The sequence below is a fragment of the Cyanistes caeruleus genome, chromosome 4, assembly GCF_971803275.1.
Source record: "Cyanistes caeruleus chromosome 4, bCyaCae1.hap1.1, whole genome shotgun sequence".
NCBI classification, from domain to species: Eukaryota; Metazoa; Chordata; class Aves; order Passeriformes; family Paridae; genus Cyanistes; species Cyanistes caeruleus.
Window position 1 is genome coordinate 62,532,977 of NC_141704.1, and position 26,686 is coordinate 62,559,662.

Consider the following 26,686-nt stretch of genomic DNA (forward strand, 5'->3'; position numbering starts at 1 on the left):
CATGGCATATTTAATAGCCCCAGTTATATGAATTATTAAATTAATATTTTCCTTGTAGTTGCATCCTTGAAATAGCCTATTACTGTAGCATCACCTGGTAAATTACAATGCATATTTATTGTACTCAGATTCTTTGGGGAATTAAGGCTCTTAGGAATTTGCTGTACTCCAACATACTGCAAACTGCTTATTTCAGCTACTGTCTTAATGTATCTATTTTTTAATGAGTCATTTGTCTTACAGAGACTAAATAAGTATTAAATGTAATTTGTCTTACAGTGTCTCCCTCAGACTTTTCAGATCTCTAGAGTCTACTATGTAGTATCTTATTGTTTTGTATCAAGCCTATCACAGAATGTTGGTGACCTTAATATATGGCAGGTGTCTTAATAATCTCTGTTTGGAAGGATTTTTGTATGCGTAAATCAGGCTTCTCTGCACAGGAACTAAAACTGTCATGTATGTACTATTTTTCTCATTCAGCTCTCACTGTGAATTAGAGTTGTTGATCACGTTGTTGTTGTCATCGTCACAGGCTGCCCAGAGCAGCTGTGGCTGCCCCATCCCTGGCAGTGTCTAAGGACAGGTTGGATGGGGCCCGGAGCAACCTGCGATACTGGCAGGTGTCCCTGCCCACGACAGGGGGTGGAACGGGATGGACTGTGAGGTGCCTTCCAACACAAACCAGTCTGGGGTTCTGTGATGAAATTTTTGGGTGAAAGTTTGCCTGCTTCCTCTGAACAGTATCCGTACAAAAGCAGATATTCCTGCAGCTGTATGGTTATGAGCATTTTAACACTTTATGGGCTCAAACACGGACTTGAGCTTTGGCAGCTGAGTGTCCCTGGCGCTTTTATATTCTGGTAACATCCAGGAAGGCTTTTCCCCCAATGGCCTTTCACAAACCCCTATTTACTCATGGCCTGATGTTTGTTAGGGACTTGTTCCTAGACGGTGGGGCAGGCCCAGGCCGCGGAAGCTAGAGACCAAAACGTCCCAAACAGCAGGGGGTGAGGCTGAGATGGCTGGGAGGAGTTCGGGGCTTTCCCGTCGGGACTGCCGCACATTCCTATCCCTCGGCGGAATGCAGGTCCCAGCTTCGCCACTCTCTCCGCCCCGGCCCGCACATAACATGGCCGGCGGCGGCTCCGAGCAGCCCCGCCCCCGGGCGGCGGCCGGAACGGGCGGGGCGATGCCGGCGTCCGGCGGGGACGGCCGGGTCTGAGGGGAGCAGCGGCCGCGGTCCCGCCGGCAGGTGAGCGCGGGGCGTGGGGCAGATTGTGGGTGTCCATCCCCTCCCCAGCATGCCCTCTACACGCCCACAGCCCCTCCACACACATCCCCAATCCTATCCCCTTTTTCCACAACCCCATACCTGTCCCACATACACCCACTCAAACATACCCCGCACACATACACACACATACACTCCCCACACACATACACACACACCCGCTCTTTCCCCACACAGACAGCCCGCAAATGCACACAGACACGCCACACCACACATTACACATACATACACGCCCCTCCATCACACCAAACACCCCCCCCGCCCACGCAGACGCAGCCATGTGTCTCTTTCAGGCTTGGGCTCCTCCTCCCTAACACCAAAGGAATCTCGCAGCAGGCCCTGCTGGCCTCCTCTAATTGCACAGCCAAACTGGATTTTCCAGTAGTAAACTTAATAATGAAGTTACATTTTGTACTGTTAGAAGGAAATAGAGGTTGCTGGGTCGGGTGCCAGGGGCACAGCTTCAACCATATTTTGTGGTGTGAAAACTGCCATCAGCAGCACTGGCTTCTGATAGTGGCAGTAGTGCCAACCAGGCTTCTTTTGGATCGCGGTTCATCAGTTTGTACCAGGGCAGAAGGTCTCACCTGGGGGTTAGGCTGTTGCCAAGCTTCCTTGCTGCCCGTGGGAGCAGTCTGGGAAGGAAAGGCAGTGTTTTGGAGAAGTGGCAGGCCTGCTGTGCCTCTGTCACATACCTACTATATCTTGAGTAGGAGCTCTGGTGTTTTGTGAAGGATTTGACTTACTACAAATATGCAGGCTATGGCTGTGTTATGCAGCTCTTCTTTGTGGTTTTGTGAAGCTAAGGATCTCAGCCGACCAGAAGTTTGAATGTGTAGCTATCTTACGCAGTCTCATAGTGTTATCTAGAAATACCTATTTGCAGATTAGAGGATTCTTCTAGAAAATTATATTGTATTAAAATGATATTATTTTTTGTGCATTCTGGTAATCCATTTATACAAAATAGGAAGATATTGTTTACAGGCCACTTAAACATCATCTGAAATTGATCAAACTCTGCAGAAACCAAGGAGGAATTTTCAGTCTACTGTTGTATTACTATCCTTTCAATCCTGTAGCAGGAGTGATCTGTGAGGCACCAAGTTCCCAAAACAGGAAAAGAATTGCACTCTTGTAATTTTTCTTTTGATTTCTGGTAGAACCTGTCTCCGGTGTTCAGCTCTGGCTTAATTTTAGCTCACCTTCCTGTGTGTGAATTGATCAAGGAGTAAGAGAAACAGGTATAATGTTAGGTTTGCATTTTGGTGAACCTCATGGGTAGCTTGGAGATATGAAGGACATTGGTTTAAAGCCTTTTGAAAAGTTTACATTGTGGTTGGTTAATACCATTGTAGCCTTTAGTGCATTTCCTTGTGAAGGGACAATCGTATTGCAAGCAGATTAATCCCTGAACTTTCAAACCAACAGCAAGGTGGTGTGTGGTATTAATGAGTCACTGATGGTGAGTCATACAAACTTCAATACAAATAAATTAATTGTTTCATTTAATTTTGTTCTGCTAATATCTGGAAGGCCCAGAGAAAGACCATGACCTTGTAGAACTAGGGGTTATATAAAAGCACACACAAGAAGACAGACCCTGAGCCTTTGTATGCTCTTTTCTATTGAAGCTTGATGTCAAATTGCTTTACCGACATGAATAAAAAAATGTGTGTCTTAAACTTTCTAAAATTGAAGTTTATTAGTAAACATTTTGGCCTTGTAGGATTTAGCAGGATAAATAGTCTATGTGGGATTATATGGGTTATACCTCCCATATAAAGAAAGAAACTGTAGGGGCCTGAGCTTAGAGGCAAATGTACATCTTCACATGTAGTCCTGGAAAATGAAGACCCCCCCTCGAATTCCAGTCCAACATGTTACTTTCAGAAATTGTATTAACATTAAATTGCATTAACATTATTAATTACGTTGCTATGTTTAGTGAAGGTGATTTTAGTAAAGGTAATTACTTTTCAATGGAAAATTGTATGTAAATGGGGCAGTAGATGGTGTTGCTTGTGGGTGTGTGATAACCCAGCTCTCTCCCACTCCTTTGTATGGTGAGTTTTGTTCTTGGGAAAGTAATGTAAGTAAAAATAACAAATATAAGGGAAATAATAAAAATATAGGGACAACATTCGCTACCCCCACCCCCATTAGGTCAGTGAGGTAGTGGGATGGGATGCCCAGAGAAGCTGTGTTGTCTGTATCTTTACAGCTTTTCAAAAAGTGGGTAAAGCTCTGAGCAAGCTGTCCAGACCTGCACTGAGCAGGAGGCTGGACCAGGGGACTTGCTGAGGTCCCTTCCTGCCAGAATGGTCAAGTGATTCTAACAAAAAGCTGACCGGGGCAAGTGAGAGATCTAATGCAGAAAGTGACATCTGGTGTCAGGAGCTGAAGTGCAGTTTGTAATCACTCTTCTAACAACCCAGTGTTTGAGGAAATCCTCCCGTGAGGTTTTAATGATATCAGTTGAACTTACTTCTACTTACTAAAGTCAGTAACTTTAGTTCCCTCACCTGAGGTACTGCAAATCTTGATTATTCATAGAGAGTGTAAGGGATTTCTCTTGGAATCATGGGGTTTTAGTCTACAGACACCGTGTGATCCAGATGAACTTTCCTGCTTCAAAACAAAGCAAAAATACATGTTCATAAGTCAGAAACAATGTCTGTGCTCCACTCTTGGTTCTTTAAACATTGCCAGTGTAGAATAGGGGGTTCTGTCAGTAGTATTTAAGGGAAGACAGATGTTGTGTGCCTATTTATAAAAGGTGGTGGGTGTGAATAGTCCCTGTAACCGATACCCTTGTGTGCAGTTGTCCAGCTGAGAAATGCATCAGTCAGAGCCTAGATGTTATTTTCCTTGGGTTTTAAACTAATAAACATATGTGAAAGTGTTGTCTAGGTGCCACTTATCTTCTGCTTTTACTTACCTGTATCCTCCCCTATTTTCAACTTTAAACTTTTCTGTACGAACAGGTTGATTCCGCTTTAGGATAATGGCAGGAAAAGTAAAGTGGGTAACTGACATAGAAAAATCTGTTCTAATAAACAACTTTGAAAAAAGAGGATGGATTCAGGTGGCAGAAAATGAAGACTGGAATTTTTATTGGTAAGTATGCTACAATTACCAATTTCTTTCATCAATGTTATGGAGGCTTACCCTGTTACCAGAGTCCAGACTTCTGTAATAAACTGTACTTTCCTTCTCTTAGTGATAATGATTTATATTCGGGCTAATTATTCAACATTTCAATACTGAGAGTGAATGTGAAATTAGATAAGATTGTGGTAAAAGGAGGAGAGTAAATAAACTTCCCATTTGGTGTTTGTCTAATAATTAAGACCATGAATTGCTGTCCTCGAATGTAGTATTCTATTAACTGGCAGAAACAGTACTCTTTAAATAAACCAAACAATTTATGAGGTTTCTTTGAAATACATCAGAACGGCAGTTTGTGTTGCCAAATGTACCCTTTGTGAACCACTTATTTAAGTGGACAGGAATCTAATAAATTGCTCATGCTTTTGGGATGCAGTTGGGAGTGTGGGGAAACACTCACGGAAATTGCTGGGTGAGTGGTTGTATTGTTTTGGGTTAGTTTTCTTCATTTCTTCCTAAAATGATAATATAGCAGATTGGTAGCATTCAGGAAATATTCTTAAATTTTCACATTGAGACATCTAATATGGGAAATTCTTTACATCTGTGCCCCTGCTCTTATCTTCTGTGAAAAATGTAGTTGATAACTGATTTGATTACTCTGTCACTGCAACACTTTCATCTGGTATATAACTAAACATCACAGGTGTTTTTATCAAGCTCTCTTAGCCAGTTTTCAAGTCATATGTTTGAATTCCTTTGTAATCCAAGTAGCAAGGCAGTCAGTAGTAGTTTGGATTTGTGGCTTTTTTGAAGAGGAAAGGTGAGTTTCAAGAATGTGAATTAACAGTTTTACAATGAGGATTCTGTAGCATTTGGGTGCACATCAGTCATTTTTAGGCCCTGCTGGGGATTGATCTGACCATCAACAAGCCAGAGTCCAGTAGGATCCATTTCATCTTTCTGTCCTCACTTCCTGCACCCATTTCAGTAGTGATAGAGGGACTGATTACACCTTCAGTAGGATTTCATTTGGTTTGTTAATAGAACTTCAGGACATGTTGGATTATCACTGCAGCAAAATATTATATATAAAGAGAAATGAGAGAGAGAAAAGAGGAGGAAATTGGAGTGAAAATATCTCTAATTTTTCTTCCTGAACTGTGTTTCTTGAGAGAAATAATTTGGTATGGCTTTGGTTTCAGGATGAGTGTCCAAACAATCAGAAATGTGTTCAGTGTGGAAACTGGATACCGCCTCTCTGATGACCAAATTGTCAATCATTTCCCAAACCACTATGAACTGACCAGAAAAGATTTGATGGTAAAGAACATCAAGAGATACAGAAAAGAACTTGAGAAAGAAGGAAGTCCTCTTGCAGAAAAGGATGAAAATGGAAAATATATTTATTTGGGTATGATTTTCTTATTATCAACTTTCAGCTTCTGTCTTACGGAGTCAATAACTGGAATCAAATCAGCTTTTTTGTGTATGAAGCACTGAACCTCTGGAGTGTTATGACATTAAAGTGGCTACCTTGAAGTGCTCTGTTAATCTTTTGGGTTTGCTTCATTTGGAGTTTCCCAAAAATTATTTTGGAGAGGGAAAACGGTGGGTTTAAGATACTTTGCAATTAGGTTGTAGTGAAACCAAAAGGCTCTGCTACTTCATATGAAAGAGGGTTGCAGTTTAGTTCAAAAGTGAAAAAACATTATGTGAAAATACTACACTGGAGCAAAACCTGAAACTTCTTGCAGAAAGGCTCTAGGCAGAACTGAATAAACAAACACTTCAGAGGGGAAATTTGGAAGAAATTGAGGAACTAATAATGACTGCTAGAAAATAAAATAAAAAGCAAACTAGACAAAATGAAAATACCCAAGAAACCCAAACCCCAAAATTAAACGAAGAATAGATCAGGAATGAGGAAAGCAGAGTTGGTTTGATGATCAGAAAGTATTGAAGTAAAACAGAGTGGGATATGTGGAGTTGAATTACATCTTGGATAAGTGAAATGAAAACACTTCATCTGTGTAAGAAGGCAGTTCTTTAAGGATGGAAGCAAAGATAATTTAATAGTAACAAGTGAAAAATGTTTTTTTTTTAGGTTTCAGTAATCATGGTAAAACTGAGTGTGGGAGCAAAGAAGAATAATAGGAGTTCAGAATAAGATATAATAAATAAGAATAATGGGAGTCACATGGTAATAAAAATTACACTGCCTAAGGGGATTTTTGCCTGCACAGAGAATGATAAAGAATGGTCAAAGTTGATACAGCAAATTGAGACATTTTAATTGTTTAGTTGGAATGGTAGCTAATACTCTAATTGTACAGCATATCAATGGAAGAAGAAAATCTAATTGAATTAATAAATAACATGATAATTGTAATGATATATATAATGATAATAAACATGAATTAGAATCTATGAAGTTAGCATTGTGCAACATTTTTCAATTATTTTAGTAAAAACCAGGATGTAAATAAGATAAAAAGCAACGTGGGTCTTAATGAAGATGGATCATGCCAGACTGGAAAACTGAAAATACAGAACTTTTCAGTCTTTGTGTCAAGAGCCGTTTCGGATAGAGTCTCTTTAATTGTGCACTGTTTTTTCCCCTCTTAATTCAGATTTTGTTCCTGTGACTTTTATGCTTCCTGCTGATTATAATCTCTTTGTTGAAGAATTCAGAAAGAATCCTTCCAGCACATGGATTATGAAACCTTGTGGCAAAGCTCAAGGAAAAGGAATATTTCTAATCAATAAACTCTCCCAAATTAAAAAATGGTCTCGAGACAGCAAAACATCTTCGTAAGTTCTTAAAACCTAACCTTTTACCGTACTTTCTGTAATTGGGCAAACTATATCAACATGCTGATGGTCTGATGCATGGGAAAAATATTCCATTATTATTATTGCTTTGTCATTTTATAGTTAGGTTTGCCTTTAATTTCAGTTGTTACCTGGCTTCCTCCTTCAACAGGTTATAACACAACTTGTTTTAGTATGAGGAGGTAGGCAGAACTGTTCAGTTAATATTCTTAATAAAATTGCCTTCGGTGTTGTTGGGGAAAAACTTGCTCAGAAGGAAATTGTTCTGCTTCACAGTATTAAATAACAGGAAGCAAGAGAAAAAATCTTCCCTTCAGCAATTTCAATAATTGCTTAATATATATTAAATCACTTTTTAAACTAGTACAAAGGAAGACTGCATTTCTATGTAATAAATGTATTTTCCTTTTGGAACACAAAATAATATACGTCTTGATGATCTCCTTACAAATAGATGAAATAGGTTAGCAGTTTTATGTTTTTCTCTGACTAGGAGTTTTGATCACAAAACTAAAGTTTTTTCCTCTGATCAAGTGACTGTCTGAATATCATTTGAGTATTTTTCCCCTCATTTGAATTTGGAATCTGAAGAATGTCACAATCTGAAAGTTATATTAACTTTTCACAGTGGTTTGCAATTGCACACCAAGCAGATATGCAAATATTCCAGTAGTACAAGACCCTGAATAATGAAGGTACTGCACTACATTCTTTTTGCTTGTCTGGACCTTGCCAAGCTCTAAATTCTCTTCAAGGGAAAAAGGCTGGCTTGTTGGCTACATTCTGAATAGCTTGATCAGCTGCTGTGTGAGTTTAAATGGGTAATTGATCTTGGTCATCTGTACAGTATTTTCAGCTTTTTTATGGTATATAAGTATAATTTTTTTTGTATATAAGGCCTGATAACAAATATTATTAACCACCCCAACGTTATACATTGTCTTAGCGAAATAAACAAGATTTTAGTTGACTCAGAATTTACAGAACACTTCTAAAGAAGTGAAAGACTTCAGGGGTTGTATTGTTGCAAATATCATATTGTGAGGCATGGTTTGCATTTTTCAGGTTTGTGTCTCAGTCTTCCAAAGAAGCCTATGTGATTTCACTCTACATCAACAATCCCTTACTAATTGGTGGAAAGAAATTTGATCTTCGTCTCTATGTTTTGGTCTCTACCTATCGTCCACTGAGATGTTACATGTAAGGTTACATGTCTTTGTGTTTTGTTTAGACATAATGTCCAGTGTAGTCAAAATAATGTTGGACAAAGACACATAACCTGCACAGGATATCCTAGGATGCTCACTTCCTTGTTTCTTACAGGGATTTAACACAATTTAATAACTTTTTACATTTAAGGTATAAGCTTGGATTTTGCCGGTTTTGCACAGTGAAATACACACCAAGTACAAGTGAACTGGATAACATGTTTGTACATCTTACAAATGTTGCCATTCAGAAACATGGGGTAAGTGTGCTGATTGCTTAGATATTCCTTTGCAGCAGGACTGATTTTCTTAAATTGTCCCAAAAACTTTGAATCAAAAGGTTTTGTCATGTTCTTCATCATCTTGCAATTAAAATACTTTACCTTGCACTCACAAATCAAATACAATATAGAAATTTTAGAAAACCACAAATCAAAAGTCAAGATAATGAGTTGAAGGTCTAATAGAGTGTGACATTTTCAGTATTGACTCACAGTAGTTGAGAGCAGAGGTCTCCTTTCATTGAAAAGCCAATTTGCTTGCGTATGAATTGAACAGTGAAATTAATGAGCTTGAATCATGTGGATGTGTACTTTATAATAGTGGCTTAATATCTCCTTCCTCATTTCCCCTTCCCTTTCTCTCTGGCATGCAGTTAATTCAATTTTTTATTTCCAGCACTTATTCATCACAGAACTTTCCAGCTTCTTCCAGTGTTCCCCCAACCCCCTGCCCCTGCCTTCCTTCTGTGGGAAACAAAAGGAATGTGCAGTTGCAAACTTGAGATAAATAAGTGCTGCCTGGCCATCTGGTGGCTTCCTCTTGCATGGACAAAGCTGGAGCTCTGCCTGCAGAACACTTCTGTCCTGTAATTTGCCATTGATATTCATGTGGAAACATGAGAGCTTTGACTTACGTCAAAATACACTGAAATTCAGCAGTGGGGAGGGAAGGTTAGTGGGGCAGGGGTGATACAGATGGGCATAAAGTGTCACTTCCTAAGCCTTGTTCCTTCAGGGAATGACTTGATAATGATTGTCCCCTTGACTTGATAATGATTGTCCCCTTGGTGTTTTTAGCGGATGTCTGTGATTCACAAACCATGCCTCCAGTACAGTCATTAAAACTCTATTGCTGCACTTCCTAATGCCAGAAGCTTTATTTTAATGGTTAGGAAAATACGTATGGACACACACGCACGCTCTGATTATATTAATGTAGGTAAACACACGCAGTCATACACAAGATATATGCAATATATCTTAAACTGAAACCTTGCTTTTAATGTGCCTTCTCTGCTACTGTTGCATAAGATGTGCAGTATAGCAGAACTGTTTTTGTCTGGATATTGCTGTAACAACGAATGTGAATGATAATGTTGGTACTTCTTAACCAGGGAAAGTGGTCAAATATGCCATTTTTCAGTACTACAAACATTTTATTGCTCAGGTTCAGATTTGTAAAGTGCTTCAAACATTTTGGTTTGACAGGGCACACTGAGAATTACTTACTGTGAAAGCAGGTCCTATATAACTTAGAGAAAAAATCCTGGTGCTGTTGAGTAGTGAAAATGTGAAGCACATGGTACATTGCCTGCCTTGTTTTTATTCACCCTTCCATCTTCTCTACCAGTTAAAGAATGGCCTTCAAGATTTTTCCCAAATAAGAGAAGTGACTGTGGTGGTGAGGTCACTTAGAATAAAGGACCACAGAAATGAATATAGAAGTAGCAGCCTAAGAATGCAGGATTATTACTGGAATGTTTGAAAAACTTTTTGTAAATTGTAAACCACTGATACCTGTTCAATTTTGCAGAAAGGCAGAAGAAAAGTTTAATGTAAAGCTATGTTGCCCATCCTATTTGTTTTAAATGTGCCTGTAACTTTGGAGGCATTTAGACTGTACAGTTTTAGTTTTCTAAAACTGTACCTAATTTGAGCTGTCAGTAATCTGTACAAATTATGATGAAGTGCTGGAAAATGCATGTGTAATACAAACAAAACAATAATTCTTATACATAATTCTTTTTACTTTTTTTTAATGTCTTTAATTAAACAATTGTGATTGTGTAAAGCTCTATGTTGTTGCAATCTGTTGTTCTGAAGGGCAAAGAGGGCTGAAACTGATCTCTGTTCACTTGCTGGAATCTGGTCTCAAGACATTGTTTCCATGGAGCAAATCCTGAGAACCATGTTTCAGGTCTTTATTTGTACTGTGCAGTTTTTCCAAATTTACTAATGCTGTAGGAAAAAGCCTAATAATAAGATAGATGCTTCTCTGACCTTGTCCTAGAGGACGACAGAATTTGTTCTTCTGAGAACCTTTTTCTGCTCTGTGCATTCGGTGTTTTGTAATTTATAATCATTAATTCTCAGAAATGCTCTGAGGAGAACACTTTCTAAAGGGACAAAGCATTTGTCCTGAGAGTTCCTTGAGGGCTGAATGTATGCCTTTCCATCAGTATGAACAACCCTCTCTTTGCTCTTATCTTTCTATTTAAAGAGAAATAATGCAGAGCCTTGATAGCCTCTGAAAAGACAATATAAGGTAACCTACTGTTTCCCCTTGTTTAATTTCAGTAACACTTAGTGAAGTTTTCTACTGAACTACTTGAAAATTTAAACTTTTAAAAACAATTCAGGTATAATTTCACTATGTTCTTGAATGTAGCTTATCAGTAGCACCATTAAGAAGATACCAGGGAACAGACAACTTGTATTTGTTAAATAAATAAACACAGACAAACACTTTCAACATTTTTCAACAGCTACCTTCAGTGAAATTCTGCGGTTGCTCATTAATTGCTTTTTCTTTATCCCCAGAGGAGCAAAACATTCAATTCTTTCCTTTCACATTTTAAAACTTCTATTTCCAAATCATAACTCATTCTTTACTATAAAACTGTCAAAGTATCTGTTGTTTTTTTCTCGCCTATGAAAGATTTATTACTTAATTTGCAATGTATGATACAAGCATATTAGAGCTATAATAAAAGCAGTTGTTTATGCCGAGGGCTTTATAAAGCTGGAAGAGCAATTAGCCAGGTTTGTTTTTAGACCAGTGCTTGTAAGTATAAGGGGACTTTGGGGATGAAAGAAACCTGCTGAACCATATGTGTAGAAAGCACAGGCTCACGGTGAGAGACTTCTCCAGGGTCAGGCTGTTCAGGTATAAGCAGTTTATTATTTAGGCAGAGGGTGGAAGAAATCCATTTATGCTGCCAGCCACAGCATAAACATGGTCAGAGAGGGAGAGAGAGAGTGGAGAGAGGAGTCGGGGAGCATGAAGGGTGAAGGTAATTAAGAGGGTAGAGAGAGAGGGGCAAGATGGGGTAAGAGAGGGGAGTGAGAGAGGAAGTTAAGAGAGGGGAAGTGAGCGAGTTAAGAGCAGAGGAAGTTGAGAGAGGAGCAGGTAAGAGCAGAGAAGTTAAGAGAGTAAATCAAGAGAAGAGCTTAAGAGAGTAAGAGACAAGCAAATAAGAGAGTAGGAGCGGTTAAGAGGTGGAAATAAGAGAAGTAAGAGAAGGTAAGAAGTTAAGAGAAGTTAAGAGAGTGAAGTTCTTGTTACAATACATTATATCTTTTTCTGTAGTGAATATTCTAATTCCTAGTGACCAACCAATATACGACACACATTCTATAGAATTTACATATAGCCTATAAGAACTACTACATTGCTATACAATGTTACATTTTAAACTCTAAAAGCTACTTTTCAATTTTTTCTCTTTCTGCTTCACCTTTGGATTCACTATCAGCAGGAGGCTATTGTTTTCATCAACAGGGATTCTCTTTCAGCTGGCTAGGCTATTGTTCTTCGATTATATAGTAACTAGCACTCAATATCCTATAGCTCAAAGCCAGTTTTCAATTCTATTTCAATCCTAGGTTTCATATTTTCAGAATTGTTTGCTAAACAATCATATTCATAAGGTATCATTATTTCATCTTCCCCAACACTGAACAACTTCAAAATCTTATACTGAGTGAACTCCTTAACTCTTCAGGATGATTACAACCATATCCATGGAGGCAAGTGGACAGTGAGTAACTTACGCCTGTATCTGGAGAGCACCCGTGGAAAGGAAGTCACCAACAAATTGTTTGATGAAATCCACTGGATAATTGTGCAGTCCCTGAAGGCTGTTGCGGTGAGTGCTGTTCCTGGAGTGCTGCCAGCGATAGCATTCCAGATGCAGGCTTCCCATAACCATGGAAGTGAGCTTGCCATTCAAACCCCTTCATCTATTTTCTGCTCTTTGAATGATGGTGTTGATGCTGATTTCTACAGCTCTCTTATCTTTTGATTTCTTGATATCTTTTGAGGGAACTGAATCTTGGGTGGTGAGTGAGGAGGTTGAGTTGTCTGTGGATATTTGAAGGAGTGAATCTTTTTCTTTGAGGGATTTGTAAATGATTTAATATGACTTGATACTGCCTTTGTGAATAGTATTAGCTTCTGCCAAAATGTGTGATGTCATTCCAGCAATAACAAATGTGTCAAAGAAAAAAAGATCTCTGGAGGACAATTTATCAAAGGAAACCTAAGGCTATTAGTTCATCAGAGTTACATAATGTACTTTCACCACTTCTATACACAAGTAACAGAGTTATCATGAAAAAAAGCAGTAGCCAGTTCTCTGCTTGAGTGACTTTCTAGTGTTTGGGTAGTATTCTATGATCACATTACAGGGCAGGTGTCACTTTGGGAGTCAGCTGGCGTAACTGAGGAGCTCACTGTAGACAAGGACTCTCCTGGTCCTAAGTACATTGTCTTGTCATCTCTTTTGGGCTTGTGCTGGCACTGTTTAGAGCTGAATCAGCTCACTTGAGCACTGACAATTACTACCTTGCTTTATTGATGGCTTGGTGTTCTGCCAGGGGAAAGAGCTGAGTCATGGAAGGAGCAGATGAAGACCAGAATCAGCTCGAAAAACAGGGACAAGGTCGTGCAGCTAGGCTCAGTGGGAGCTGGGGAAGCATGGCTTAACCTGGCTTCTGCTGTGCAATCATATCTGAAGGTACCTGGGAGAAGAAAAGGGATATATTCAAATGTTAGCAGAACCTTAGAAGAGGAAAAGTGATGAAAATGATGGAGGATGAAATCTGCCATTCCTCTGTCCTTCTTACAATGGCACATGTCATTAGATTCTTGTTCCTCCTTCCCCCTTGCAGTCCATGAAGAAATGAAAAGCTTCATTAGTAGTCATGGGGAAAACATCTCAGAAACCTTCATAAAGTTTTCTCTAAAAGATCTGATGAGATTCACATAGAAGTATTATACCATGCATACTGCAAATATTTAACAGTTGCTGGAAAGCTCTTGGTTCTCTAGAGGATGTGCATCTAAGCAACTTGATTCTTGGTCTCTCTTGGCTTTGGGGTTGTAGTTTCCTTGAGTAATTATAATTCTAAAATGTATTTTGTAATTGTTTGACCTAAAATTTCTGCATAGTTACAGCAGCAAAATAAAAGAAAGATCTTTGAATTGCTTTTCTAAAGTTTAAAGAATTCACAATTATATGAAGCTGTAAATTTTCAAACTTTCTGTTTTCTCCTGATGCACACAGGCTTTAAGTATACTTATTACTTCAGCAAAGCATAAAAAGACTTATTTTCACTCTGGAATCATAATGGGAAATTAACTTAATACTTGGCATCAATGTAATCATTAGTACTTAATTATTTGCACACAGCCTCAAAATAAGATGCAGTGCTACAACCTACTAGTTAGCAAGCTTATATTTGACTTACGGCACTGAAAAGTGTTGTAAAAGATTGATGTTATCACATGTGTTTTGTAGCAAAGAAAGTGTGTAATTGAGTTACTTACTGAAGAGTAGATTTTAATACATATTACTGTCTTTTCTTTTTCCCCAGCCTGTGATGAATAATGATAAACACTGCTTTGAGTGTTATGGATATGACATTATCATTGATGACAAGCTTAAGCCCTGGCTAATTGAGGTAAGTTTTTATAAAATACAGGAAAAAACTTCCTTCTAATTTCACAAACAAAACTAAGTAGATTTCAATGTAGTCTCTTCAGTGTTCCTCTTTTTAAATAATATTTTTTGTTTATCAGGTAAGTGAATTAAGAAAAACATTGGAAAGTGAGATAAGTCATGTGATGACCAAGCTAGCATGTGCTTTTCTTTCCTATTTTTATTTTGTTTCTATTTGTTTGTGGCTTTCTGCTTTGGTTTCTAAATACAGGGCATCCATACAACTGCACTTCAGAGGCAGTCTGAATGTTAGCAGCCCTGTTTAATACTGGATCAGTACCTGGAAAGTGGGCATTGACTTGATGGAGCCTAACATCAAATTTAATTTTTAAATGCTGTCACGGCATTAATGTTAGAGGTTGAGAGGAAACAAAAGGGGCATACAAAGGCAATCTAGGATATTTGGAAAGCTTTTTTATTTTTTACATTAATTTCTCTTTGGTGTATTAACTTTAGATCTGTATGTTCAATATAAATTTTATCCATCCTTCTTCCTTCTCAATCTAAATCTAAATTTCATAAAAAAATAAGTTACTTGTTTATTGTTCTGATACTACTTCTCCAAAATAAGTGTGGAATAAAGATATGTTAAATGGTTTAATTTAAATGAGATAGAATAGAGAGCCCCCTCCAGCTCACAATATAACAGGAGAACTCAGATAATAACTTAAAGTTGTTTACCCAGAAGAGAGCCACAGACTTTTGTGTGTAACAGCTGTTCATGTGAAGTGGGAAAATTTTAAGCACTCTAATGTATGGGGTTTGTAATCAGGTAAACAGAAAATTAAACAAAAATTCTGTCTTGTCTGATTCACCCTGGTGAATCTCATTTTAACAGAAATCTTCAGGCTGACACGGCAGACACTTAACAGGGTGGTACTTTCCTGTCTAAGTAAAAAGTGGGGAATTCCTTCCAGTGCCTGAGGAACTGAAAGATGTGCTTTGGGCCACCAAGGCTCAATTTCCCTTACAGTACACACAGACATCACACATGCTGTTTGGATAACACTCTAAAAACTGATGGGATTTTTTTTTTTCCTTTTGTAGGTTAATGCTTCGCCATCTCTTACTTCCAGCACTGCTAATGATCGCATCTTGAAGTATAATCTTATTAATGATACGCTTAACATTGCTGTGCCTAATGGGGAAATTCCTGACTGCAAATGGAATAAATCTCCACCAAAAGAGGTTCTAGGCAATTATGAAGTCTTGTAAGTTTTGTCAGTGTTTCATCTAAAGGCCATTGTTCTTCTGTCACCGCACTTTTTTTTGATGTGTAATGTAGACCAAAAAGATACGGTGAACTTCATTCTCATATGAAAAATGGGCACAAACTTCCACTTCAATTCTTTGGAGCTGCACTGGAGGTGGGAGCACATTAAAGCAGAGTTCCCTTGCCTCATGTCCAGAGAGAATGTTGTCTTATAAGCCCCTGGGTGCAGCTTCTGAGCTTCCAGCAGCTAGAACTGAGGGACAGAAGCAAAGAGAATGTCTTCTACATGTGCAGAACTTTAATTGAATGGAGCCTAATATATACATGGTACTTAAACAGTTAAAATAGTTGGTTCTGGTTTAAAAGTTACTCCATGCAAATTTTCTCTCAGTTCATAGAAGTGATACCTCTTGAGTCGTGTAATTCTTAATGTAATAATAAATAATGAAATGGTCAGATATTTTTTTAATTCCTTGATCTGTATTATATAGAGAGAAATAAAGGAAATGAGTTTTTTATATAGGAGTGTCTGCAAAATTTATATAGGATTGATTTGTTTTATGCAGAAGAACACTGATATTTCAATACCATACTGCTGACACAGTTTCTCATCTTTTTTGAGAAAATGTTTGGATAGGTTCTCTAGAACTAGTGGTGCAATTGCTCAGTATGTCAGGAATGCATTTATGTACATAGCTGATCCACTATGTGCATACTCAAATATTTTTTCTCTATAGTAGTAAAAGCAGTTAAATATAAATGGTCTGAATTAGGAATTAAGATTTAATGAATGTTATATACATGGTAGCTATGAATACCTATAAAACAGTGTTAGTATATATTATGATTTTCCTAAACATTTTTTAGTATTATCTTTTCTTAATTACTTATCTATAACCAAATTCTGCTTGGAATTTGCATAGCAGCTGAAATGTCAGTTTATTCTAAGGTTATCTGAGGCTATAATGGATTTAGATATTTATAGAATCACTCATCACTGTGGTTGTGTCGCCAAATACATCAAATGCATTTTGTTTGATCACATGGCTGTTTAGTTCACCTCATTCTTTCCCTTCTCTCTCTGTGATGCAACACTGGAGTTTTAATGCTGCAGCTAACAATCCTTCCTTAGAAGCAATAACTCAGGAGTTATTTAAACTGGCAACTGGATGATGTTCTGCTTTACCACAGACCTGCAGAAGTACATGAGGAATTTCACAGTCATGAAATTTAAAAACTCAGGAATTTGGCTAAAGCTGCCAGATGACTTGTTTCTTTCAAACAGAGGCTAAGGATATTTAAGATGATCTGTATTGTAAAATTATAGATTCATAGAATCACAGTTGCATGTCTTGCTATGCCTGCATGAAGCTGTGTGAACAGTTGGTATCAAACTCCAGTTCTAAATAGTAAACAGAATAGAATGTAGAAGTAGAATATACAGGACCCACTGCTGTTTGTGTAGCAGGGCAAGGCACTGAAGGGATTTCCTTACCTCCAGATATGATGAAGAGATGGCACAGAGCGATGGGACTGATCGTGACCCACGGGGTCGTCCTGGACAGTCCACAGGGGTCAAAGGAAGCCGTGCAAGAGATTCAGGAAAGCCTGTCCTGACCACATGGAAGTGATGACAGAAAAAACAGCTGCACTCTTGGTAGGAAGACGTCAAGAATAACTTGAAGTTTTGGAATAGATTCCTGTGTTTTGCTACATTGCATGTAGAAAAAGACAAAACAGCCTTTGAAAAGTGAAGCAAATACTCAAAACCCAGAAACTGTATTAGACATACACTGACCTGATAATTATTACAATTCATATAGAGTGTGTATATCTATACAATTATGTTTATACAATTTGTATAAACTAATTCTCAATAATGATCAAGAACTTTCATTATAAAGCTGGCAACTCAAAATGTGCATTCTGAAAGAAATTCCTTGCTGTTCTGGATAGTATTTATTTCCTCTAGTAGCCTATCCCTTCCTGCCTGTAATAAATGAGCTGTGGATTCTATAAAAGGGTGATGGTGGTAAGTATTAATATTTTCACAGTGATGGTTCAGGTTCTTGTAGTAAAAGAAGAGCAACTAGAAAAAAATAGCAGTACATGTACTTGAGGTTATTGCCAGTAAATGCAGCTATTGATTTATAACTAGTATTAATAAATTGAAAAGCAAGTCTTTGTATGCAGAGGGTTGGGAGTTTTTATTTCCTTTAAGTGTTCTGAGGTGCTAACTCTTTAAAGGTAGGAAGTTTTATGGACTGAGGGAGTATTTCAATGGTATATTGATGGACTGCTTCATTAGCCATTTATTTTTATTTTTAGATAGTGCGTGTCTGCAGAAAACAGACAGAACAACCAGATACTGTGATAAATCTCACTGCTTGAAGCTGATGATAAATCTTGATTTGCACCAGAATGTCTCAGTGTATTTATGCATGTACATACGTCAAATACCTGCATATTTTTGTATATTTTATTTAACAAAAATACTGTTGCATATGGCAAGTTGGTAGCTATGATAAGAAAATTTGTGATGATTAGCTACCAAAACTGAGATGCAAAACTAAGGAGCAAAAGATAAAAATGGGTATTCAGTCTTCTAACAGCAAAGTGTATAAATAAATTAGTGGGGTCTGTGATTTGGTGTGTTTGTTCCACTTGACTTTCCATCAGATATTGGAAGACCACCTGCAACTGCACCACTTCACCTGCTTTAGAAGGTCTTCCTAGAAAAGGGCACCAAACAGTGGTCTCTGGGACAGTTGAACATAGTCTGGCAAAAGCAGCTTGTGTTGGGGAAGGAGGGAAGATGTGGGCTGGGTTGACCAATACCCTTACACAGAATCTGGGGTTTAAGCTTGCAGTAAGAATGAAATGTGTAGGCTGAATCACTCAGAGCATAATCTCCATTGATCTTGTATATTCCACTAAAATAAAATCTAACTGATTCTCTCTTCATCAGACTTGAATCTTCACACTGGCCAGTACAAAAGCATACTCTAGTTGACTCTTGAAATAAGTAAGGCAAAGGCAAGATGATCACTGCAGAATGGTAAAACTCACCTAAATTCCAGGTCTCATATTTTGGGGTTGGGATTTTCTGTTTGGGTTTTTTGGTGTGGGGTTTATTGGTGGTGGTGGTGGAGGGTTGATTTGGTTTTTCACAGTTCCTAATTCTGAGTCTTGCTTGTATATTTGAGCCTTGACAGGCAAGCTACTACAAGTAAAGGTGTAGTTAGATGTGTTAATCATCAGTAGTATTGTTTTAATTATGTGGTATTTAGTGGGCAGATGTTTCTAGTTTTACCCCTAACTACCTGTTAGGGATAAAGTGGGAAGTAAGAACAGCCCTAGGGACTGTGGACCTGTAGTATATAGTATTTTGTAGTATGATTTTATTTTTGGTTGACAGGTAACATAACATAACATAGGTGTGGCACTGTGCCTCAGGGACGACAAAGGGTTACATTGTCTCACCCCAGTGGTGTTATTGCAGGTAGGCAGTGAATTGAATCAGGGCCTCCAGAGCATAGACATTAACAACACAAAATACTAATGGCACTATCTGTGATATTACTAATACTGAATATTCTTATTTAATTGTTGAGGGGGTTTCTGCTGGCTTGGAAAGGGTCAGCTCATTTAAACTTGCATCCTCAGTATTCAGTATTTCAAAAGTCATTACTGGAAATCTTGCAGTTGCTTTCAAAGATTTCTGTCCCAGTGTATAGCAGAGACACTCAGTAAAATAAAGTATTTGTAAAGAAGCAATTTATATGGAAAATGTTTTTGCAGCAGACCTATCAGTTTTAAACATTCAAATCCTTCTCTCTGTCCCAGTGGAGTATTGGGAGAGCATATTTCAAATCCTTGAGGATGAAACATCTTTGTGAAATATCTAGTAAATTATCAGTACTACTTCAAAATAAAAGCATTGAAACATTACTAACTAGGGCGAAAAACCAGAAAATAAAAACCTGCTAGGAATTTTTGACTATGTAGTAAACAATCTCAGAACTAGAATTAAGATTTCAAATGTTGATACCACATATTAGTTTTATCTCCAACCAATGTATTACTAGTAATTTATCTTGCTGACCCAAACATTGATTTAGTCATGCAATGTTCCCTTTAAAGAGCAAGAATTCAAAGACACTGCAAATGCAGTGACTCTCTCTTCCTGATCACATTGCATTTTCTTTTTAAAAACAATAGTCTAGTGATTATATATATCAGACTGCTTTCTCCTCATTCCTTTTCTTGACAGGCTTTTTGCAGAGATTGAAGTTTGAAGCCTAATTATATTTTCACTCCCAACATATAAAAACCTATGTATGTAAAGGGAATTTTAAGGAACAAAACTGAAGTAACATGGAATTTCAGTATACTAAGATTGGTTTTCTGATTATCAGTACTAAACTGTCCTGGTTTCAACTGGGATAGAGTTAATTTATTCTCAGTAGCCGTTGCAGTGCTGTTTTGGGTTTGGAATAAGAATGGTGTTGATAACTCACTGATGTTTTGGGTTTTTACTAAGTTGTGTTTATCCTAAGTCCAGGACTATTTTTTTTGTGTTGTCTCATGTTCTGCCAGCGAGGAGGTACACAGAAGGAGCACAGCTTGGACAGGTGACTGGAACTGGCCAGGATGTTCCACACCATGAAATGTCATGGCCAGTCTCTAAACTGGGGGAGTTGCTCAACAGGGCTGATTTGGGTTTGGGAAGAGGGGGTGTGCAGGTGGTGAGCAGTTGTATTGTGCATCACTTGTGCTTTTTTTCCCTGTTATCATTATTATTACTACCACTACTACTACTAGCCATTATTATTGCATTTTATTTTACTTCCAATTATTAAACAATTCTTATCTCAATGCACAAGTTCTAATTCAGTTCTCCTCCCCACTCCACCAGTGTGGGAAGGGGAAGAGAGGGAGCTAAGTGAGTGGCTGCATGGTGTTTCATCTCCAGCTGGGCTTAAAGCCACAACACAAACCCCAGGAAAAAAAACTGTGAGCAGCAATTCTTCCTTTTCTATGCGGAACTTGAGACCTTGTGTATGCAAGTGAAATGTTCTTGACAAACTCAAAATTAGGAAGCTCTGCTGCTACATAATGTCTGTTTTTAAGACTCATTGAAAAATTCTCTGAAGGAATATGAGTAAGGAAAGAATGTGTTGGCTGGGATGAGTGTGCATAAAACAGCTTTTCTGCAGACTTGTAGGTTGCCAAGGAAACAAAAGTAGTCATAGCTAATAGTTCTGTGGGAGGAGGAAGAGGGTGATATGTGGATGTTATGCTGTGAGATGCTGGTTTGTGCCTGGTCTTGAAAGGTAAAGTTGAAAATCAAGTTAGGAGGAAGAGAAACTGGAAAGGAAATTTGCTTACTCAGAGATAAAATCTTCATCTTTTCTCTTCTGCATCTTTAACTAAATATCTTGCTGAAATAGGACAGAACTAATGGAATCAAGTGGTGCCCAGGCTGGTGAGAGCCTGGGGCATGTTCTGCTAAGAGCTGGAACTGAGGTGATGAGGAAGATGTGTTCCTCACTTGAGGCAGGTGTCTGCTGCAGGAGTTAAGGGGAATTGACTACAGGAGTAAAGCTGACATGTATAATAAAAGATGACAAACCTCTTGTGGATGCTCTCATTCAGAGGTAAGGTAGCTCTTTTTGCTGGAGTCTGATTCTCCAAAAAACCTGTTTCAACTGACTGAGAGGGCTTAAATCTGAGTGACTGTGAGCAGACAAGCTCTTAGAACTAAGTAACTAACTGTGGCCTTGGGCCAGTCATTCTTCAGATATATTTCACAAAAAAACTGTTGGCTTTCAGGGGAGCAAAATAAATCAGAAATAACAGTTCTCAAAAGTTCTGACTTTGGCTAGTATAATAACTTGCTAGGCAGAGCTGATATAAGTGTGTGTCTTAATTCTAAAATACTGTTCTTTATATGTTCCAGTGCTCCCTGGCGTAAGGATAGTATTGCATGAAAAGTTAAATGGACAGGCTCTAAACAGCTACAGGAATTGTTGTAATGGCATCACTGTAGAAAGAGTTTATTGTTAGAGTTGAATAGTGGGGCTTGTTTCCTGGGCTCTAACCTTTCTCCCTATTAATTCTTTGACATGGAAGGAATTAATAAGATTCCAAGAGAATAGCTTCTGTACATGGCTTGAGGAACTTAATTAGTATAAAAGAAAACAGTATTATTCGTAAAGCTACTTCATTACTGTTGGCTTTACAATAGAACTTTTGCCTAAAATGTACCTGTCTCCTGATTCACTTCCTGCTATAAACTGCAAAACAATAGACATTTCACAGAAGATATATAGCCCTGCATTTCATCAGCAGAAATGTCAGACAGAGCTCATTTATCTGTGGTAAAGGAAGGCCTTTTACTATGTCACTGTGAACTGGTGCTGTTGCTCAAGCAGTTGCTGTTCTGTTGATTTGGATGGAAATTACAGAAGGGAGCTGACATTCTGTGACTGCTTTATGACAAGAGTTCACTCTAGGTTTTGGGTCAGTGGGAAGGACTCTGTGTCTTGTGGTGCAGAGGTATCCATTCATGCTGACCTGAAGGGCTTCTTAATTAAAAAAACAAACAAAACCAGAAACTTTATTACTGTCTTCTCTGCAGAAAATAAGTGTGGATAGCTGGGAGAAGTTGACTGCAGCCTCAGTTTTGGTAAAAATTTTATTATTAAGAGGAAATAGGAACATATTAGAAAAACTGGTTGGTTTATACTGAGTTGTAGGAAGTTGTGTGGGCTAGACTCTTATGTTTTTCCACTTTTTTTAAGTTGCCATCAAAGCCTAGGCAAGCTGTCCATACTTGAACTTTCCCAGTTACTGTGATGACATAGATACCTTTACTATTGGCAGAAAGTCTTCTATGCCTTCATAATTCTCCAGTTTCATACCTATTAAAAGCCAGTCATTCACATATGAGGTACTCATACACAACTGTCAAATAGAAAACTTGGACAGTATGAAACAGTAATTAAAAACAGCAGTGTGAAAAATGAGGAGACAACAAGAAATATTGCAGACAAGAACATGGCTTTTATTTGTGAGGTTCTTTCCCTTCAAAAAAAAGTTGGGCAGTGAAAAGGTGAAATTAATTTATTTGAGTGGAATTAAATTTAATAATCTGAAATTTGTTATCATTGGTTGGCCTGTAGTCACTAACAGCATTACATTTGCAATCAAAATATGGTCCAGGATTTAAATTTACATTTAAAGTGTAAATAAAGGTTATAATATATGGAGTTTCTTAACAAGAGAGAAAGGGTTTGAAGAGAATGCTGAAATGTTGTGGCAGCAGTCAAGAAACACAAAATTTGTTCTGAGTGAAGGCAAGAGACAGAATTTCTTTACAGGGAAAGTACCAGTGCCTAAAGGACACATGGAATTTTTGAGGACAGCAGAAGAAACAAGAAGTATATATAAAAACAGATTGTGTTAAAATTAAAATAACCGTGGGATACTTATCTAAAATGGGAGGATTTTATTTCCCCCCCCCAAACTTCCTGTCCTGTTCCTAACAGTCTGAATCAAATGCTTACCAGTGGGGCTGGATAGACTGTCAGCTGTTCTTCTAAGGAAAAAGATTTTGGTAATCTTTCACTGGATGTCACATTTTTAAGATAACTGAAAATGTGCAGAGAAAAACTGCTTTTTAATACTTAGGGGAAAAAACCAAAATACTAAAATTAAAGTTATTAATATGGTAAAGTGTGATTCTCTACATAAGTAAATTATTTATAGCATCATAATATTGTCATCTTGCTGGGATCTTGCATCACCTGATGATAGCTATAATTAGACCACTTCTAATTCACTATGAGAAAAACTTAATCTTTGAATATACATAAAACTAATTTACATTTGATAAATTGAAAGAAAATAATACTTTATTAACCACTGAGGTGTATTTGCCCAAGCAGCTTTTCGAGTACATGTATGTATTTACTTAGTGCATGTAGCCTCAAGTCCTCTATATATTTATGCTGACATTAAACTGTATTACTGTAAGTAATATAGTCAAATTACTGTACTTGCATGTGAATTAACCCCAGTGCAAATTCTGCTTTCTTCACAGGAAGAGCAATAGTGCTGATTCCAAAAGTATGCTAAGGTGGCTCTAATAATGTTGCTTCCAAATTGTTTCAAATGCCACACTTGGAATGGGGTAAAAACTTGGCAGTTAAAAATGTGTTTTCAAAACTCTGATAACAGTTACTGTCTTACTGGCTTCCAAAAGTGTCCAGGCATTCTTCATTTAAGTGTCAAAAGGATAGAAAACATCTTGCAAGCAGAAAAGAATATTCAGCAGCTTGAAAATACTATTCCCTAAAGTGGTGCCTTGAGAAACCTCCAAAGTTAAGATGTTTGTAAAAACTGCCTTTTGGTAAGCTTTATTTTTTCCAGCTAATAATCTGACTTTTTATCTTCAAAATTATGATTTCATAGCATTTATAAATATGTTTCATAGCAGTTATAAAGATGCTAATTGAATTATAAAGATGTTTAAGTGAAACATTGGAAAACACAATTGTTATTTCTCGAGTTGTACTAAAATCTGAGTCTAGCTGTCTGTACAAAAATGTGCAAATTTTTCACTTTTGGTCAATCTCCATTCCCTTGGAAGCCAGAACCAGTCCAAATTCCATATGAAGACAACTCCCAAAATAACACACTGCCTTTCCACTATGTCACAAGGGCTAAATTTATTGTACCTATATGTGTGTGTGCATTCTATATTATATATATAAAAGGTATAGTAAGTGCATATATGGAACTGCAGTAAAATACATGTAAATAGAGTAATAAATTGTTAACAGTTTCCATGCACTTATTATAATGTAATATATATAATTATATGTTATTATATGTATCTAAATGTATAAGCAGTACATCAGCCTACCAAAGTCAACACATGGGAATAGCTGATTTGAAGAGTATTTTCTTCATTGTTAAAAGACTGACTGTTAGTTTGTGCCACCAGACTCAGGACTTGAAGATACATTTCTTACTCCTTTTACAGTAATTGTAAAACTGGCCTAAGATAAGAACGTGGATTCTGGTTTTCACAGGGAGTAGCACAGATGCAATCAGCACTGGGTTTGTGCACAGTGGGGTGATTTTGGGGCACAAGGTGGTGGGCATTCAATGAACTCTGCGTGGAATAGTTGGGGATTTTCTGCATCAGTCCGCTCCAGGCTGCAGGTTTTGTCCTCTGCCAAACTAGAATTCCCTTTCATCACAGTATGAACTCTGTTCTGCCAGGGACTGTTACGATTTACACTGAATTCCGGTTCTGTTTCTTCCATCTTTGAACAAGTCAGAGCAAACAAAGAGATGTTTTGATGTTAGATTGAAGAAAGTCTAAGTGTTCCGGCACAGAGAATTTCCAGCTTTGACAATGCTCTAGGCAAAATGGAAGCTTAATTCCTTACAGAAAGAGCTCTATTTATGATTGTATATGTCCCTTGTAGTGTGCTGTAAAGAAAGCTTTATCTCACATTAATAAGACTGTAGAAAACCAAAGTGCAGCTCTAGTCAGAAGTTTAAGAAACAAATTACAAGATTTCTCCTCTCAAATGTTAACTGTTAGCTTTTAACAGAGGATAATGAAGAAAGGGAGACAAGGGAAGGGAGAAATCATGTTCAATCTTAGGAAGCTTACCAGCCTGACCAAATTTCACAGTAATGTTAATAGCAATTAATTCAAATCTATTGGTCCAGGACATTCAGAAGATAAATTTTATGCCAGTGCTATGGTCTTGCAATTCTACTGAACTAGTCTAAGTGAACTGAAGTTAATGAGTCACAGACTGAGTGAACGAGTACAGGAAGACTTGGCATCGATCTGATTATATGCGGACTTGTATAAGAAACACGGCCAAGAGGAAAGTAATCTTAGGACTGTTTTGCAGCCCTACTTAGTGATCCAGAGCTCTTGCTGTCCTCAAACCAGGCTGTCCCCGAGGCCAGCGCGGGAGGCACAGCAGTGATGAGAAAGGCAGATGGGAGGGAAATGCAGAAACTAGCAGCGGAGAAGGCAAAGGCTGAAGGGACGAAAGAAGGTCACCGTGGTGGCTGCTGCTTGGAACTTGAAACAGTCCTCTGTCTAAAACAAATAAATCCGATTTAGATAGGCGAAGGCGAGAGTAACAGGTCTGAGACTGGGCGAGAACCGCGGAGCTCCGCGGAGAGCGGTGTAACCAAACCAGCAGTGCCATGCCAGAGGTGGCTCTGTCCTTGATCCCGTGCGCGGGGCAGCTGCGAGCCCGACCCAGCCCGGCCCCGAGCGGGCGCTCCCGGTGCCAGAGTGCCGGCGGAGCGCACCGCGCTGTGCGGAGCGGAATCGCCGCCTGCACCGCTGCTAGGCAAGGAAAAGTCCCCGACACTTCCCGCGATCTGTCAGCTCACTCACATTTCGCTTCGGGAAATGGCATTTGCTTGTTCACGGTGCCGCGCAGTGGAAACGGGACACGAACGCAGTGTTACTCCCGCCGCGCCGTGCCACGTTCCGCCGTGCTCCTGCCACGGTTTCCTACACTCGGATATCTGGCTAACGCTGCGGCCGAACTGGCCGGGCAGCCGGTGCCCCCGGGGAGAGCCCAGCCCAGGCCGGGTCCGGTGGCGGTCGGAGCCCCCCAGGGTGAGCTCGGGTAGGGTCCAGGTCCGGGGACGCGGTACCACGCGCATAGCTCTGGCAGTCCCCGACCGCCGCCGGGGAGCGCGCGCCGGCCGCGGGCACGCGCACCACCCCTCACTGCCTCCGACGAGGAAGTGGCGTTGATTGGCAGTCTCGGGGAGCCAATAGGCGGCTGCGGAGCGGGAGCTTGCCCGGGCTCTCAGCCAATGGGAAGGCGGCTGGGCGGGCGCCAGGGGGCAGGCGGGGCGGCGGTCGGAGTGCAGGGGTCCGGTCGGTTCCGCCGCGCTCTCGCCATCTCGTCACCCCCACTCCCGCCGGACACTGGCGACGGGCAGGTCCTGGCGTTGCAGGT

The 26,686-nt window shown here is 38.9% G+C and overlaps 2 protein-coding genes and 1 long non-coding RNA gene across 11 annotated transcripts in view; 2 read left to right on the top strand and 1 right to left on the bottom strand.

The window, feature by feature from the left end:
* Window positions 1–1,170: 1,170 nt before the first annotated feature.
* TTLL1 (TTL family tubulin polyglutamylase complex subunit L1) lies at window positions 1,171–18,310 on the top strand. Of its 3 annotated transcripts, XM_086885219.1 has the most exons (12): window positions 1,254–1,280; window positions 2,458–2,538; window positions 2,653–2,759; window positions 4,282–4,414; window positions 5,611–5,819; window positions 7,039–7,219; window positions 8,306–8,440; window positions 8,600–8,708; window positions 12,455–12,598; window positions 14,328–14,414; window positions 15,500–15,663; window positions 17,167–18,310. In XM_086885219.1, the coding sequence occupies exons 4-12, from the start codon at window positions 4,302–4,304 to the stop codon at window positions 17,294–17,296; spliced, it is 1,272 nt and encodes a 423-aa protein (XP_086741345.1). In that variant the 5' UTR covers window positions 1,254–1,280; window positions 2,458–2,538; window positions 2,653–2,759; window positions 4,282–4,301; the 3' UTR covers window positions 17,297–18,310. The 3 variants fall into 3 exon arrangements, with proteins under 3 accessions (XP_023782713.1, XP_023782703.1, XP_086741345.1); XM_023926945.1 differs by lacking the exons at window positions 2,458–2,538; window positions 2,653–2,759 and having other exon boundaries at window positions 1,171–1,255; window positions 17,167–17,322; window positions 17,994–18,310; XM_023926935.2 differs by lacking the exons at window positions 2,458–2,538; window positions 2,653–2,759 and having other exon boundaries at window positions 1,171–1,255.
* On the bottom strand, window positions 10,473–26,453 carry LOC111929383 (uncharacterized). 2 transcript variants are annotated; one of them, XR_015285734.1, is made up of 2 exons: window positions 26,110–26,415; window positions 10,473–13,472 (listed from the first exon to the last, which is right to left on the bottom strand). It is a non-coding gene; the product is annotated as an uncharacterized LOC111929383 (long non-coding RNA). The 2 variants fall into 2 exon arrangements; XR_002864685.2 differs by lacking the exon at window positions 10,473–13,472 and adding an exon at window positions 22,714–25,803 and having other exon boundaries at window positions 26,110–26,453.
* Window positions 26,416–26,686, top strand: part of PACSIN2 (protein kinase C and casein kinase substrate in neurons 2) — a 65,215-nt gene continuing 64,944 nt past the window's right edge. For 3 of the 6 annotated variants that reach the window (XM_086885192.1, XM_086885193.1, XM_086885200.1), the window contains exon 1: window positions 26,416–26,684. In XM_086885192.1, coding sequence (XP_086741318.1) covers window positions 26,541–26,684 — 144 coding nt within the window. In that variant the 5' untranslated portion in view covers window positions 26,416–26,540. The remainder of the gene's footprint in view (window positions 26,685–26,686) is intronic. The other 3 variants (XM_086885194.1, XM_086885198.1, XM_086885201.1) reach the window with 3 other exon arrangements.